At 32.6% G+C, this 14,563-nt stretch overlaps 1 protein-coding gene across 1 annotated transcript; it reads left to right on the top strand.

Annotated features, from left to right (window-relative positions):
- The first annotated feature begins 8,169 nt into the window (after window positions 1–8,169).
- Window positions 8,170–9,183, top strand: LOC108213805 (probable F-box protein At2g36090). Its single transcript, XM_017385594.2, has one exon. It carries the CDS (start codon window positions 8,170–8,172, stop codon window positions 9,181–9,183), a length of 1,014 nt encoding a protein of 337 aa, XP_017241083.1.
- The last annotated feature ends 5,380 nt before the right edge of the window (window positions 9,184–14,563 follow it).

The raw sequence follows: 14,563 nt of genomic DNA on the forward strand, positions 1-14,563 counted from the left end.
CTAGCTTTTGTTTCAGGGTTTCTACTTATTTCCCAAACACTTTAATCACTTATAAATCTTATCTTACTTCTAACGTCTACTCCACTTATTTATTTTAAACAAGAAGCACTTATTTTAAACTCACCCAAACGGCCTCTTAAATTTTTTGGTTTTACCAACTATTTGGTTGTTATAAGGCTGTTTGCGAGAGAAAACTCCGAGCCAGGTATTATTTCTAAATTTCTTCCGAATACGTCTTAAATCACATATAAAAATTATACATATATACTCCCTCCGTCCCACCAGATTCTTTACAGTATCCTTTTTGGGATGTCGCATCCAATTCTTTACATTTCAAAACTTACCAAAAATAGTTAATGGGTCCCATCACTTCCCCACTTTTCCTTCCTTTTCACACTACTTTTACTACATTTCACACTACTTTTACTCCACTATCTCCTTTTTATACATTAAAAATCAATGGATCCCACCACTTCACCCACTTTTCTTTCACTTTTCCACTACTTTATACATATTTCTTAACCTCCATGCCCAAACCAAACGTAAAGAATTGGCTGGGACGGAGGGAGTAAAAATCACATGAACGTGTAAAAGATGGAAGGAAAAATATTTATTTGATAAAAATTGAATCAATATGAATTTCAAAACCAAAAAGGTTGCACATTTATATATGTGAATAATATAAATTAAATCAAGTTGTTTGGTATTTGCGAGCAAACTCGAATATGATTTTGGGTTCTGACATTGCTATTTGTGGAACGGATACCGGAAAACTATTTGACTGAAATCGTTTAAAATCTTGAGAAATTGTCCGACAAGTGTACCGTCACTTTCCGTTTCTAGATTGAGTATAAACTAATCCTCGTTAATACTCCCTCCGTCCCAGCCAATTCTTTACGTTTGGTTTGGGCACGGAGGTTAAGAAATATGTATAAAGTAGTGGAAAAGAGGAAGAAAAGTGGGTGAAGTGGTGGGACCCGCCAATTTTTAATGAATAAAAGAGAGATAGTGGAGTAAAAGTAGTGTGAAAAGGGAGGAAAAGTTGGGAAGTGGTGGGACCCATTGACTATTTTTGGTAAGTTTTGGAATGTAAAGAATTGGATGGGACATCCCAAAAAGGAAACTGTAAAGAATCTGGTGGGACGGAGGGAGTACTATCGTTTCGAGATATTTCATGTCCCGTTAATTCTCTGTGTTACTCCCTCCGCCCCTTTTTACATGTCCCTTTTGGAAAAAAAAATTGTCCCAAATTACTTGTCCACTTCTCTTTTAAAAGCAATTTTTTGTATGTTTTTTCAAAATGTAACAATTTCCAATGTTTGACTAGCATATATATACACACAACTCTATCTAATTCATTACATTTATTAGGGATATGTATGAAAACAAGATATCCACCTAACATTTTCTTAAGATGCGTTATTTTTTCAAAAGGGACAAGTAAAAAGGGACGGAGGGAGTATTGATAATTGACTCGATACGTGTTTATAAATTTATATAAATATAATTTGTTTTTAATAATTAAAAGCTATATGTTAAATTATAAGACTATATTTTATATATATATATATATATATATTAAGATGAGTCAAATAATGAAAAAAAAGGGTAAAAAATTGAGAAGTAGAAATCAAATACTCTTACGTGATATTGATACTAAGAGTATCTCTGATGGGAGTGCTAACTAAAATTGCTTAAAATGATAAATAATCAAAAATATTTTTAATTTATTTTTCTCTCACTTCATTTGTATTATTACCAATTTTTACATAAAAATTTGTTCCAATGATTGGCAATCAAAATTACCACATATTTATACAAGTATAATAAGATAGGAAACTATATATTTTAGAATGGTGCCAAAAATTTGCTATTTTATAATTGACACTCATTCCACTATAACGGAAAGCCTATAACGGAAAGCCAACAAAAATGTCATGTCAAATCATGCCACGTGACACTTTAACAGTCTTCTTGACACCTCCATGGAGTTACTCTAAGATACTGTGGGCTAAAAATAATATAATCAGCGCATAGCCTTCTGCTCCCGAAGAAGCTTCCTTGAGTTTTTGGTAATGTAATACAGTAGTATATCAGTGTTGTAAATAACCGGTCCCTTGTCTTTTGCAGCTCACGCATGTTGACTATAGTACGTATTATTCAGGCAGCCACTTTTGACCGGTAACGAGATTTGATTTGACACGAAGAAATGTGAGGTTCAGTCTGAGTTGAGGATATCTTATCATTCTGCTTACCTGTCGGATCTCTTGTTTTGATTATTTAACGTTAAACATGATTTTTCTTCGGATATTGATGGTTTAATATCCCTTGGTCTTCCTTATTTCTTTTACGTTATTTTTAGCACACTTTTAAAGACTTATTTAAAGTACAGTTGCATAATATATTTTTTAATTTTTTCTCAAAATAAAAGTTTGATGTTTAAATTTTCATTCAGAAAAGGAAAATTTTTTAAAAAAATTATGAAACTATGCTTTATAGAAATTTCAAAATACGTTCAAACAGTACACGTAAACAACTTAGAAGTACGGAGTGAGGAGGGGGTAATAGGGCAGCCAAGCACACCTTTAATCAACCAACGAATTTGACAAGACTGGTTGTTACGGTTACGGTGGATTAATTTGGGTTAGTTTAAATTACTCTCTATGTCATTTAATTTCGTATGTTCACTATTTGGCACTTATTTCAATATTTTCATAAAATATAATTTTGTGATTTATTTTTAAGATTTTACCAGTCTGAATAAAATTTTAAAGATTAAATTTTTATTCAGAAAAAAAATTAAAAATAAGTTACTAAACTAGTAAAGTGCATTAAAGTGCATTTTTGGAAGAAGATAAAAACAATTATTTCAAAACCTGAATATTTTTAAAATGATTTAAATTAAAATCAATTTCACCCCCTGAAAACAGGATCGCATACAGGCTATAGTATTGAAATCAGAAACCAAACCATCAAATCTCATTACAACTTAAACTATATTATCAGCTAAACCTCGATAAAAAGGATAGCCAATAACCAATTTAACAATCTATTTTTACAACTTAATCAAATTTAGACAACACCAATTACCACTAGTCTCAAACACTTCATCCTGGATTTTCTTCCTGATTATCAAGTTGACTTTAATCACTTGCGATGCTCGCCTAGCCTTACACTTACGCTTAGTTTAAACATGCGAACCATCCTTAGCCCTAGCTGAAATGGTTAGAAGAAAATAGCAAGAGTGAGCAACAATGCTCAGCAAGTATATATGTGAGAAACACAGGATATATAAATGAAATTAATCAGGTGATTGCATTGGAATCAATCTTTGAATAATTTAGGAATAACAATATATCAAGATTCCTGGAATATACAACTCAACATGAATAGTAATCATCACAAATGAGCAATCAAAATAAATCAAAATTTGATTAAACAATAAGGGTCACTTTAAATTGAACATCAGAAATTATTCTTTTCAAAACTCCAAATATCATTTACAAAATCTTTCACATATATTTCATTATATTCAAACATTCTTTCATCACAACATAATTTTCATAAAAATATTAATCTGATTGGATTTTACTCGACATTTCTGGACAATATGGGTGATCAGCCACGTAAAATCCACATACCGGACATAAAGTCCCTCTGGACATCAATTTGGAACCCAATTAGGCAACTCTTTGGCCTTTTACGCTGGACTAGTAATACTAGCCTCTTACGCCATCTTATAATTACGCTGGACCGGCATCACTCGGCCTCTTACGCACCCAATCACATTTAGAAACATTATTAATCAAAACTTATACTTTTAAAAGACATCCATTTTTTTTCCAAAACCACTTCTCAATTCACACAATTCCTTCTTATTTTTAAAACTTACCCTTTTGATTATTTAAAACATTTCAATACCAGCTTGTCAAAACTTTAAACATAATGGCAAAACCTTGAAGTAAGGTTCAAAGGGAATTCAATAAAGTTGACTAGTAATCAAGTTTCATGCTTCAACGCATATACGCAAAAGGACAGAAGATCAGGCTTATGTTGTGAAATCAATTCGAGAACAATATCGAATAAATAACTTCTTTAAATTGTCAAGGGATTAAATGAACTAAACGAGAGACTGACCGATCAAGAAATAAAGAAACCGGCTCTTTAAATATTGAAGAGGGATATGAATACTTGCTTTATCTTCGATTCCAAACTCGGACATCTGATATTACTATGTACCGTACAATCATTCCTTTTGCTTAGATTTGACAAGATATTGTCTATGCCATAGTTTCGTCTTATTAGATCATTCCTGATTTGACTTGCTTTGCAATTCAACTACTTATTAACGTCCTCGATACGCGCGTCTAGCTCGGTTCCACTGAGATTAAGACACACGACGATGGGCAAGGTTCGGGTTGCCGGAAAATTGGAAAGTGGTGGCTGTGCGATATTTCGGCAGTGGTCGGAAAGTGGAACAAAATTGTTGTTGGAGTGAGAGACAGAGTCGGTAGAAATTGAGAGGGATGATAGAGACTTACGAGAGGGAGAGAGACTGATGTTTGCCTATATATATATATATATATATATATATATATATATATATATATATATATATATATATATATATATATATATATATATAGGCGGTGGAGTAAAATAAAGGGGTGTGCCTCTTTTTACTAACCAATCAACCCGCTTTTATATGACTTATCGGAACAACTCGTAACAAAATATCTTCAAAACTTCACTGAAATGTTTTTATAAATCCCGTAATATTACAAAACTAATTAAATAAATTTTTCAGGATTTATAAAGCACTATTGAAATTTATACACAATTTAGAAATTAATTGTGTTTAGGAAATAGTTAAAAATCTAATTCTCGTCAAAATACTATTCAGACAATTTTGTAAATTCTTAAAAATAATTATCTTGATCACAAGACAGTAAAAATGATTTTTGAGTTCATTTCTGTAATTTTTTTAAAAATTCAATTACCACAATATATTATCTCTGAAATTTAGGAAAATCATATTTTTAACTACCAAATAAATATTCTATTCAGCCAGCACACGTCAATTACACACTTATCACATATAAGTTGAATAAAGGTCATCAAATTAACCAAATAATAATTTTGGTAAAGTACACAAAAATGCTTACTTGAATCTAAATCTAAAATGCACATAAACATATACCGCATTTAATAATTAAATCTCACAAAATTTTCAGGTAATATCCTTATGCACATAATTTGCTCAAATTTCAATTAACTCGCACATAGTAATCATTCACATAATAATTCAAATAATAATAATCTTTCACTATCTCGTTGCCCCGAAAAATAGATATATCACATATCATTTTATTAACTTATCAGACTGAAATAAAATGAAATATAAGCTTCATTCCTCTCATTTTGAAATGTAATATCAAAATAACTTCTGAAAAGTCCGAATTATTACACGGCCCCCTCCGCCACTGGTGTTGCAGCATCTGTACTTTGTAGTCTTGGCCCTCTTGGTTATGAATCGTTCTTAAAGAACTGCTCCCTCCGTCCCTGTGAGTTATATATATTGGGATCGGATACGGAGACCAAGAAAAAGTGTAAGAAATGAGTAAAGTTAAATGGAAAGTAGGTAAAGTGGTGGGATCCATATATTTTTTAATAATAGATTTGAGATAGTGGAGGAAGGTAGTGGGTGTAATAGTGTTTTTATTATTATAAAATGGAGATAGTGGAAGAATGTAGTGGGTGTAGTAGTGTTTTATATTATAAAAAGTTGCTATTTTGGGAATGTATAGAAATGATGGGACATCCAAAAAAGGAAACTGTATAGAATTGATTGGGAGGGAGGGAGTAACTACTAAGCAGTTTGATCAGCCCTCTACACGTTCTTTTAGGAACTTCACTTCCATCAAACGTTATAAGATTATATCTTCAGAGTTCGTTATAAGCCCAAGGAAGGTATCGAACTTGTAGGCCCACTAACACAATATCAACTTGGATGCTAAGTTACAAAACTTCGATATGACAATGAGCGATTTTTAAAAAATATTCTTTTTCGAGAAATTTTCAAGACATATTTAATTATCGGAAATGATTATAATGAATGCCAAAAGTTGGGTTTTTAATAATGAAAATTTGTATAAGAAATGTTCTATATTGAAATAATCATTAATTAATGTACATGTGTAGTGTTTATTTATGTTACTCCCTCCGTCCCAAAAAGCTTTTCTCGTTTGATATTTCGGGACTGTTCATAACATGAGACAAATAACTAATTTACGTATAATCTATAATACTAAATATAGTCATGAGTGATCTTGTTGGGTTCGTATTTACGAGTACTTTAATACAGTGAAATTTTTATATTTAATACTAATATAAAATTAAAAATATTAATGATAAAAAGTGTGTGTTGGCAAACGTGAAAAAGAGAAACATGAAAAGTATTTAGGGACGGAGGGAGTAGCAAGCTAGGTGTCATAAGCTATGAGGTAGTGCTAACTTGACTGAAATTTAAGGTTTCGTAAGCATTTGGCGGGATATATATCGATTTCGCAAGATATAACGTTTTTACCTGGCTTGAGCTCTGCTCTAGTGAATAATTTACTCAGAGATTAATTGGGATTTAACTTGAAATTCATAGACAATATACTAAAAATTCATAACTTCGGGGCAGACTAAAGCCCTTATTATTTGTAATTATAGTACTTCCTCTATCCTAAAATAAGTGTTTCTTTAACTTGTTGCACGTAATTTAAGAGGTAAAAATACATACTTTCACACATTATTTTTCAAATTTTTTCTTTAAATAAAAATATAGATACTAAACTTTTATTTAGAAAAGAAAAATTTTAAAAATAATATGTAGAAGTATAATTTTTTACACCTCAAATTATGTGAAAAAAGTCAAAAAAAACTTATTTTGGGACAGAGAGAGTACAATATAACACGATAATACATAAATCTCTAGAGCTAGCTAGTGTCTCAAAACTTAATGTCATTAAATTACAGATATCATATTGAAAAGTTAGGGTTTGTAGTCTCTTGGGAGTCAATTTTTTTAATTAGGTATATAGTTCCTCTGTCCAACCTTCATCTCGATTGATGAAGCCATCTGGCTCTTTTAACTTTTCTTCTATTTATCAGGTTTTTAATAAAATAAAAAAATCTGGTCCCTTTTTGGGTAAATATTTCTTGTTATGTACCTTATTGTCACAGTTGTTATTCGTCCTCATTTTTTTGATCTTATTATATTACGATATATTTGTGTGATTTATTATTGATTACGATAATTTTCTTAAGAAAAACTTGTATGATATTTTGTTTAATCCTTAAGGCTCGCATTAAATATGACACGACGTGGTGAATATTATAAAAGCTCACTTTTTATTAGTAAAAAATTGTTCATATTTTGAAGGCAATTGTTCCTCCAATATAGTTAATGTAATTGATAGTTATGAACATTGAGTAACAAATTATATTTATGTAAAGGTCCATTGCGATGCTATTCGTAGCTAATATGTACGTAGGTTGAATTGCTCGAGATTAGATACGATTATAATACATTTTAAAGTATCTGCATAGTTGGTAATTGATCAATATCGCATTTCGTTAATTTAGTTGCAACCTGTTGGTGCTATTATTGGTTAACCGACGATAATCGTATTATAAATATAGAAAGGCGTAAAGCTTTTAGATCGAGATTAGATATATTGATATGCAAAGTACTGTACCTTTTGCGTCATTAAGAATTCGTGATTCTCGTATTTCTTATTGCAATGTGTATATTAAAATCTTAGAACATTCTAGCCACACGTAGGGCCAAATGAGGCATGCCAGCACAAGAGAACTACGAGCAAGACACGTTATCTATTCAGATAATTTTAAAAAAGCGCTTCTTGTTTAAAATAAAAAATATATATAAGTAATAAGTAATTAAGATTTATAAATCATTAAACTTTATGGAAAGAGGCCGGACTACTCAAACAAAATGTATTATCAGCCATTTAAAAGTATTTTATCTAAACAAGTGAAGAAAAGTAAAAGTCGGTTTTTTATCGGAAAAAATCTAAAGTGATTGTGCCCAAACAAGCACACAATCAATATTTAAAGGCTCATTCATGCACTCTCCTTCACAACATACATTTGTGTCTAAAAATGGCTTTAAAAGTTCATACTCCCAACAATTTTGTGAATACCACGAAGATCACTGATCTCTATCCAGAGATCATGCTAGCCCATATCTTAACCCTAATCGATCACTCATCTCTAGCCTCCACTGCCCTAGCCTCAACACAGCTGCATGCATTGTGCAACCATGAATATATCTGGACTAAAATTTGCAACTCCAAGTGGCATTCGACTAAATTTCCAGTTGTACGGGACGCCATCTCCTCATTCCCTGGTGGTCATCGCTTATTCTTCGCCGACGCGTATCTGATTCTTGAGTTCAGCAGTGACTATAAGTACTTGAGCTATAATCAGAGGATAAAACACCTGATATCTGCAGTGGATATACAGTTCGAACACAAGAATGTTTATTCGAAAGTTGATGTCATAGACACTACTAACGAAAGTTTCGCAAGTTCAGTTTTCGAGGTCGAGGTGCTAGACCGAACGAAGTTTGTTAGGTTACCAATGAAGAGCGAAGATGAGGATGACAGTCATATCTCAAATCTGAAAATGAACATGACATTGAGTTGGATCCTGATCGATCCAACTCAGAAACGGGCAGCTAACGTATCCAGTCAGCTGCCCGTTTCAGTGAGGCGACACTGGATTGGCGGTGACATAGAGGTAAAATACGCCATTGTCATGCCTCGCTATAGCGGAGCAGGTATGTCAGAGTTGGTGGAGATAAGAATAATTGTCATGCTCGAATGGGAGGAAGACAAGACAAAATTAAAGTTAAGGAAAGTGAGTCTACAAATTCGTGACATGGACAATATTTGTTTGCAAGGGAGTGAGAGTTTGAGAATATTGCAAGAGGCTATTCAGTGCAGAACAAGAATAAAAGCACAGAGGGCTGAGGTCATCGATAAGTACAAGATTTTTGTGAACAAGAAAAGGGCAAGAAGAGAAGGAAGACAAAAACGAAAAATTAAAATAACAGGCCCACTATTAGCTACCATTGTTGTGGGTTTGGTTATACTATGTTTTCGATGTTTTTGAATTAACGTTGTAATTAATCCTATGGCAAAAATAAGAGCAGATGGCAGAAAACTTGAGTAGTTTACTTAAAAGCATGTCTGGAAATAAGTTTATAGAAGGGCCATTGCTCAAATTTCAATGTGTTTATGAGTTTTTTTGTGTGTTCTTCTAGTTCGTTTGTTGCTTTGTGACTTTTAAGTACTTGGTTAAAGGATCCTATTCCAGCATCTGGACAATTAAAGGAATATAAAGTAGTATAGAAATAGTAATCCCATTGATTAATGTATATGTAATGTAGTGGTATGTAGGTATAAAACTATAAGAGAAGTACCAATTATATATGTGCAGCAAAAAGCCTTCTCGAACAGACAAGTGAATCTGGTTTTGTGTGTCTTTAGACTTTTGATTTTAAACGTTATTAAAATTCCATTCGATCAATAGGGACCTGTGACCATGGAAACGCCAATTCTGGAGGATAAAAATGGTGAAATAACTATGACTGATGTTAATATCTCAATCTCAATTTATAGGGAAAAAAGCGACATATATCAATGAAAAAATTTCTCCAAAACATTTCTACGAAAATTTCTCCGAGTACATAGGCAAGCTTTTTCGAGAAAGATTTCCCAAGAATTTTCTAAAAACATATTAAGAAAAAAATTTCTCCAACTTACTTTTTTTGGAATTTTTCTCAAAAAGACATTTCTACTCAAATTTTTATCATAAAAGAAATCCTTTCGTGAAATTTAATCTGATAAAGAAAAAATCTGTAAAATTTTAATATGTTAGTCTATGAGTGATTTTAAGAACATGAGTGATGGAAATTTCTGATTTGGAGTCTACTAACGTACAAAAATCTTAATAAATTGTTTCTTCGTGTTCTTAAGGTTAAAATACAAATTTCTACGAACTCAAAATTTAAAAACTTTCACCATCGATATTTTTGAAATCACTTGACGTAAATTGACATATCAATTATCAAATCCTTTATCACTCGTCATTTAGTGGCCTTTAAGTACTTGGTTAAAGGCTCTTATTCCAGCATCTGCAGAATTAAAGGAACATAAAGTAGTATAGAAATAGTACTAATCTCATTGATTAATGTATATGTAATGTAGTGGTATGTATAGGTATAAAACTATAAGAGAAGTACTATATGTGCAGCTGAAAGCCTTCTCGAACAGAGACAAGTGAATCTGGTATTGTGTGTCTTTAGACTTTTGATTTTAAACGTTATTAAAATTCCATTCGATCGATAGGGACCTGTGACCATGGAAACACCAATTCTGGAGGATAAAAATGGTAAAATAACTATGACTGATGTAATATCTATATCAATTTATAGTGGAAACACGACCTATATCCTTAAAAAAAAATTTATTTTTTTTGTCATAAGACTTTCACGTCACGTCAGTGAATTGTACCGAAATACAATACCGAAAGGATCGGAGAGCTTCTTTCATACATGAAAAAATTTCATCTAATCAAAGGACATGTTGAAAAACCCCACAAAAATTAGATAAAAACTTTGATGTCCAAAAAAAAACACTCGAAAGAAAAGATCTGCGGAACTAAGAGGAAAGGAAAATTACTTTCATGTCTACTGACTAACCAAAGGTCATGCAGAGATGGCCCCTGAAATTTAGCCAATAAAACTTCAATGACTGAAAAGAAAACCCCGATGAAAACAAAAATCCTTGGAAAGGAAAAAAGAGGGCGAAAAAAAGGAGGAAAAGAAGAATCAAGCATGAGAGGTTATGCCAGGCACCGAAATCGTTAATAAACGACAAACATGTTATACAATCTGTGCAATAAATCAGAACTGTGTACGTGTGTGCAAAGCATACAAAAGCAGAAGAACGTAAGGAGACAGAAAATAAACGAAAGATATGCGAATAGAATCCGAGTCTAGTGCGTAACTGTCTCCTTAAAACGTATTTCGCCCTCACCGTATGCCATGAACGATCGCCTCCCAGGATAAAACGGATTGGCGATGCAAGAAGCACCTTCGACGAACCAGAACAAGACTGAGAACTATCACCGACGGCTAGGGTTTTTGGATGCGAGAGGCTGTGTATTTTCGTGTGTGTAAACCCTAATCTATAATGAATATATATAGGCAATGCAAGACTTGTGCGCTACGCTTCGTAATTAATTAAAACGCGTTTAATTAATTTACGCGGTTATAAATTAAATCCGTAATCAAAACGAATTAATTTAAACCAAGCAATTAATCCGAAATCAAATCAGAATTAATTTCTGTCAATTTAATTGAGCTCAGGCCCAGTGGAAAAATAAATTCAGCAAAACTAGTTCGTAATTCTTCGGGCCCAGATTTTGCTGCATTCGTGTCCGCAGGTCGCACACACGGAAAAGCCTGAGGTTTGCGAAGCCACAAAATTTCCCTCGAAATCCCACAATTTGCACACACCCCCCCTGCGCGCACGTAGGTGGTGGAGCATAACTTACCAAACACAAGTTAAACACCTCATATGTGTTCTACTATATAAAGCCATGGAAGGCCCATATTCTTTTCTATGTGGGATACTAGTTTTCTTTTCCAATTTTCCACTAACAAGAAAGCAACTTTGGATCATCACAACTCATCCAATCCTTAGTCGTTTTGAGTGAATAAACATGCATTGGAAAGCTCTCTCAGAGGAGAACATAATCCAAGCATAACCCGCCACGAACATGTAGCCGAGCCTCACTCAAATTGATGCTCAAAATGACAATATTCCAACACTCGAAAGAAAAGATCTGCGGAACTAAGAGGAAAGGAAAACTTTCATTCAAAAAAGTCTACCGACTAACCAAAGGTCATGCAGATATGGCCACGAAAATTTAGCCAATAAAAATTTAATGACTGAAAAGAAAACCCCGATGAAAACAAAAATCCGTGAAAAGGAAAAAAAAGGGCGAAAAAAAGGTGGAAAAGAAGAATCAAGCATGAGAGGTTATGCTAGGCACCGAAACAAAGTCATCTAAATGACACAATCGTTAATAAACGACAAACATAATCGCAATATACGATCAAAAAGCCATCAACCATGGCACTCCCTCGAAAGGGACACAATTATTAAAACTAAAGACGAATCATATATAAGACACATATATATTAAAAGGCACTAAAACAAAAAATTTCGAACTCATGCCATTATCGTGGGGTCAATTCATACAATCCTTACCTTATCGAATATAAATATATGTATTCGTCGGTTATGGCTAAAATTGAATCAAAGTCGCATAACTAATCCCTGACTCATCTCAATTGATTTACCACCAAATCAAAATTTTGAAAATCGACTAGATCTGAAATCTTGGAACGGATCCGATGGGGAGAATTATTGAGAAAACGAGAATAAATCAAGCAAAATAAACTGATTCGGAGCTTTTCATCGGTGAAAATCGATGAAATCTCCGACGGCGGCAGGGAATAGAAGAGAGAATTCTATCGAAAGTTTAGAAAACATTAATCGAAGCAAAAACAGGAAAAAGAAATCATGCGGTCTAAAGACTGGACCATATAAACAGAGATAAAATAAAATTGTTCAGCAGAAATATTCATAATTTAAATATATAAATAACTAAATTCGGTCTAAAGAATACGGGAACAGATAAATTTGTTAAATGGACGTGTTTGAAATTTGAGTAATTTACACCTTTGCACCTGATAAATTTAAGCGCTCAAACAAAATTTCTTGTTAAGATGAACTCTAATGTTTAAAAAGTCCTTCGAAATACACCCTTTTGACCATTTCCCGTTAAGTTGACTCTTAAATGTAACGGCTGTAGGGGTAAAACAGTAATTTTGAAACTTTTTTGAGGAAATTTTCCCGAGTACATAGAGAAAGCTTTTACGATAAAGATTTCCGGAGAATTTTCTATAAACATATCGAGAAAAAAAATCCAACTTATTTTTTTTTTGGAATTTTTCTCAAAAAGACATTTTTATACAAATTTTTATCATAAAAGAAATCCTTCCGTGAAATTTAATTTAATAAAGAAAAAATCTGTAAAATTTTTATCATATTTCTAATTATTTTTTCTATTATTTCTTCAGTTTTGACGTTAATATTGATTAAAAGCCGTTAATCAAATTTTTATTGAGGGACTTGAATCAAATTGTTTATAAATTTAGACATCAAAAAATGAATATTTTAATTGAGGGACCTAAACCATAAACGATCTATAGTTTAGGGATGAATAAATTAAATTTTTTCGGGTTAATTTTCTAGTTCGTCACTGAAGTGTGCAAGTATTAAGTTGGTCATTGAACTGAAAATAGTATCAAGATGGTCACTAAAATGACCATAAATATAAAACAACGTTAGTCAAGAAAAGCACAATTTTGAATTTTTAATAGAAAGCCCATGGCCTCAATATTCATCTAATTTTTTGAATCTTGGGTTACCGTTGGCCCGACAGTGTCAGGCCCGATGAGCAAAACATATTCCTAGTTCATACTCATAAAAGATGTTTGAATGCAATCTTTTTGTATTTCATAATAATTATAGGTAGCATCTTTTTGGATAGTGACTTTTTTTTATTATCAGTTACTTAAAAAACGTATACTTTTTAATATTTTATATTTTTTTTCATAAAAATATTTTTATACTAAAGGAATAATTGATGCAGTGGAACATGTGTTATAAGTAGGATGTGTTAACACCAGCTTAATCATCAGACTCAAAAAAATATATACATATAACTTGAGAGACAGAGTATAAAAAATGTATTCTGGAATGCTCATGACAACTTCAGGCATGTATAAGAACTATCATCATCAACAGCAGCAAATGAGTGACAAGAACACAATTGTTCCACCAGGATTTGCACCGATTCCACCGAGATTAGGTAAAAATCTATATGAAAATTTTCATGACCAGCCTCAGAGTTCCATCCATCTGGCATATCATGAACATGTATTGGTGAACCACACTCTGAACGAAAGTTTTGATTTTGAGAATCATCAAATGAAAGATGACACACCACTTTACCCTAAAGGCTAAAGGTTTCCTCTATGAAAATTCTATGCAACAACACGCCATGATTAATTCTTCGGCGAGTCAACAGGCAATTGCTCCACAGGTAGAGAGACTTAGTGATGAGAATGTTTTGATAGTGGAAGTAGAAAGTCCGATATTGCCAATGAGTAAGCCAAGACTCCGGTGGACGCCGGAGCTGAATGAACGCTTCACTCGTGCTGTAGAGGAGCTTGGTGGCTATTTTAGTAAGTAAACGATGTCTCTTTCTCCTTTGCATATCAATTTGTTTTTTATATTTGTATCTATACATTACACATACATACATTCTCTTTGTGTTCAATTGAATGGTTAAATTGGATTTGGAAATTGTTGTATTTTTAACTTTTCGATTACATTGGTGCTTGAAAGATATT

Source organism: Daucus carota, chromosome 3 (genome assembly GCF_001625215.2).
Source record: "Daucus carota subsp. sativus chromosome 3, DH1 v3.0, whole genome shotgun sequence".
NCBI lineage: Eukaryota > Viridiplantae > Streptophyta > Magnoliopsida > Apiales > Apiaceae > Daucus > Daucus carota.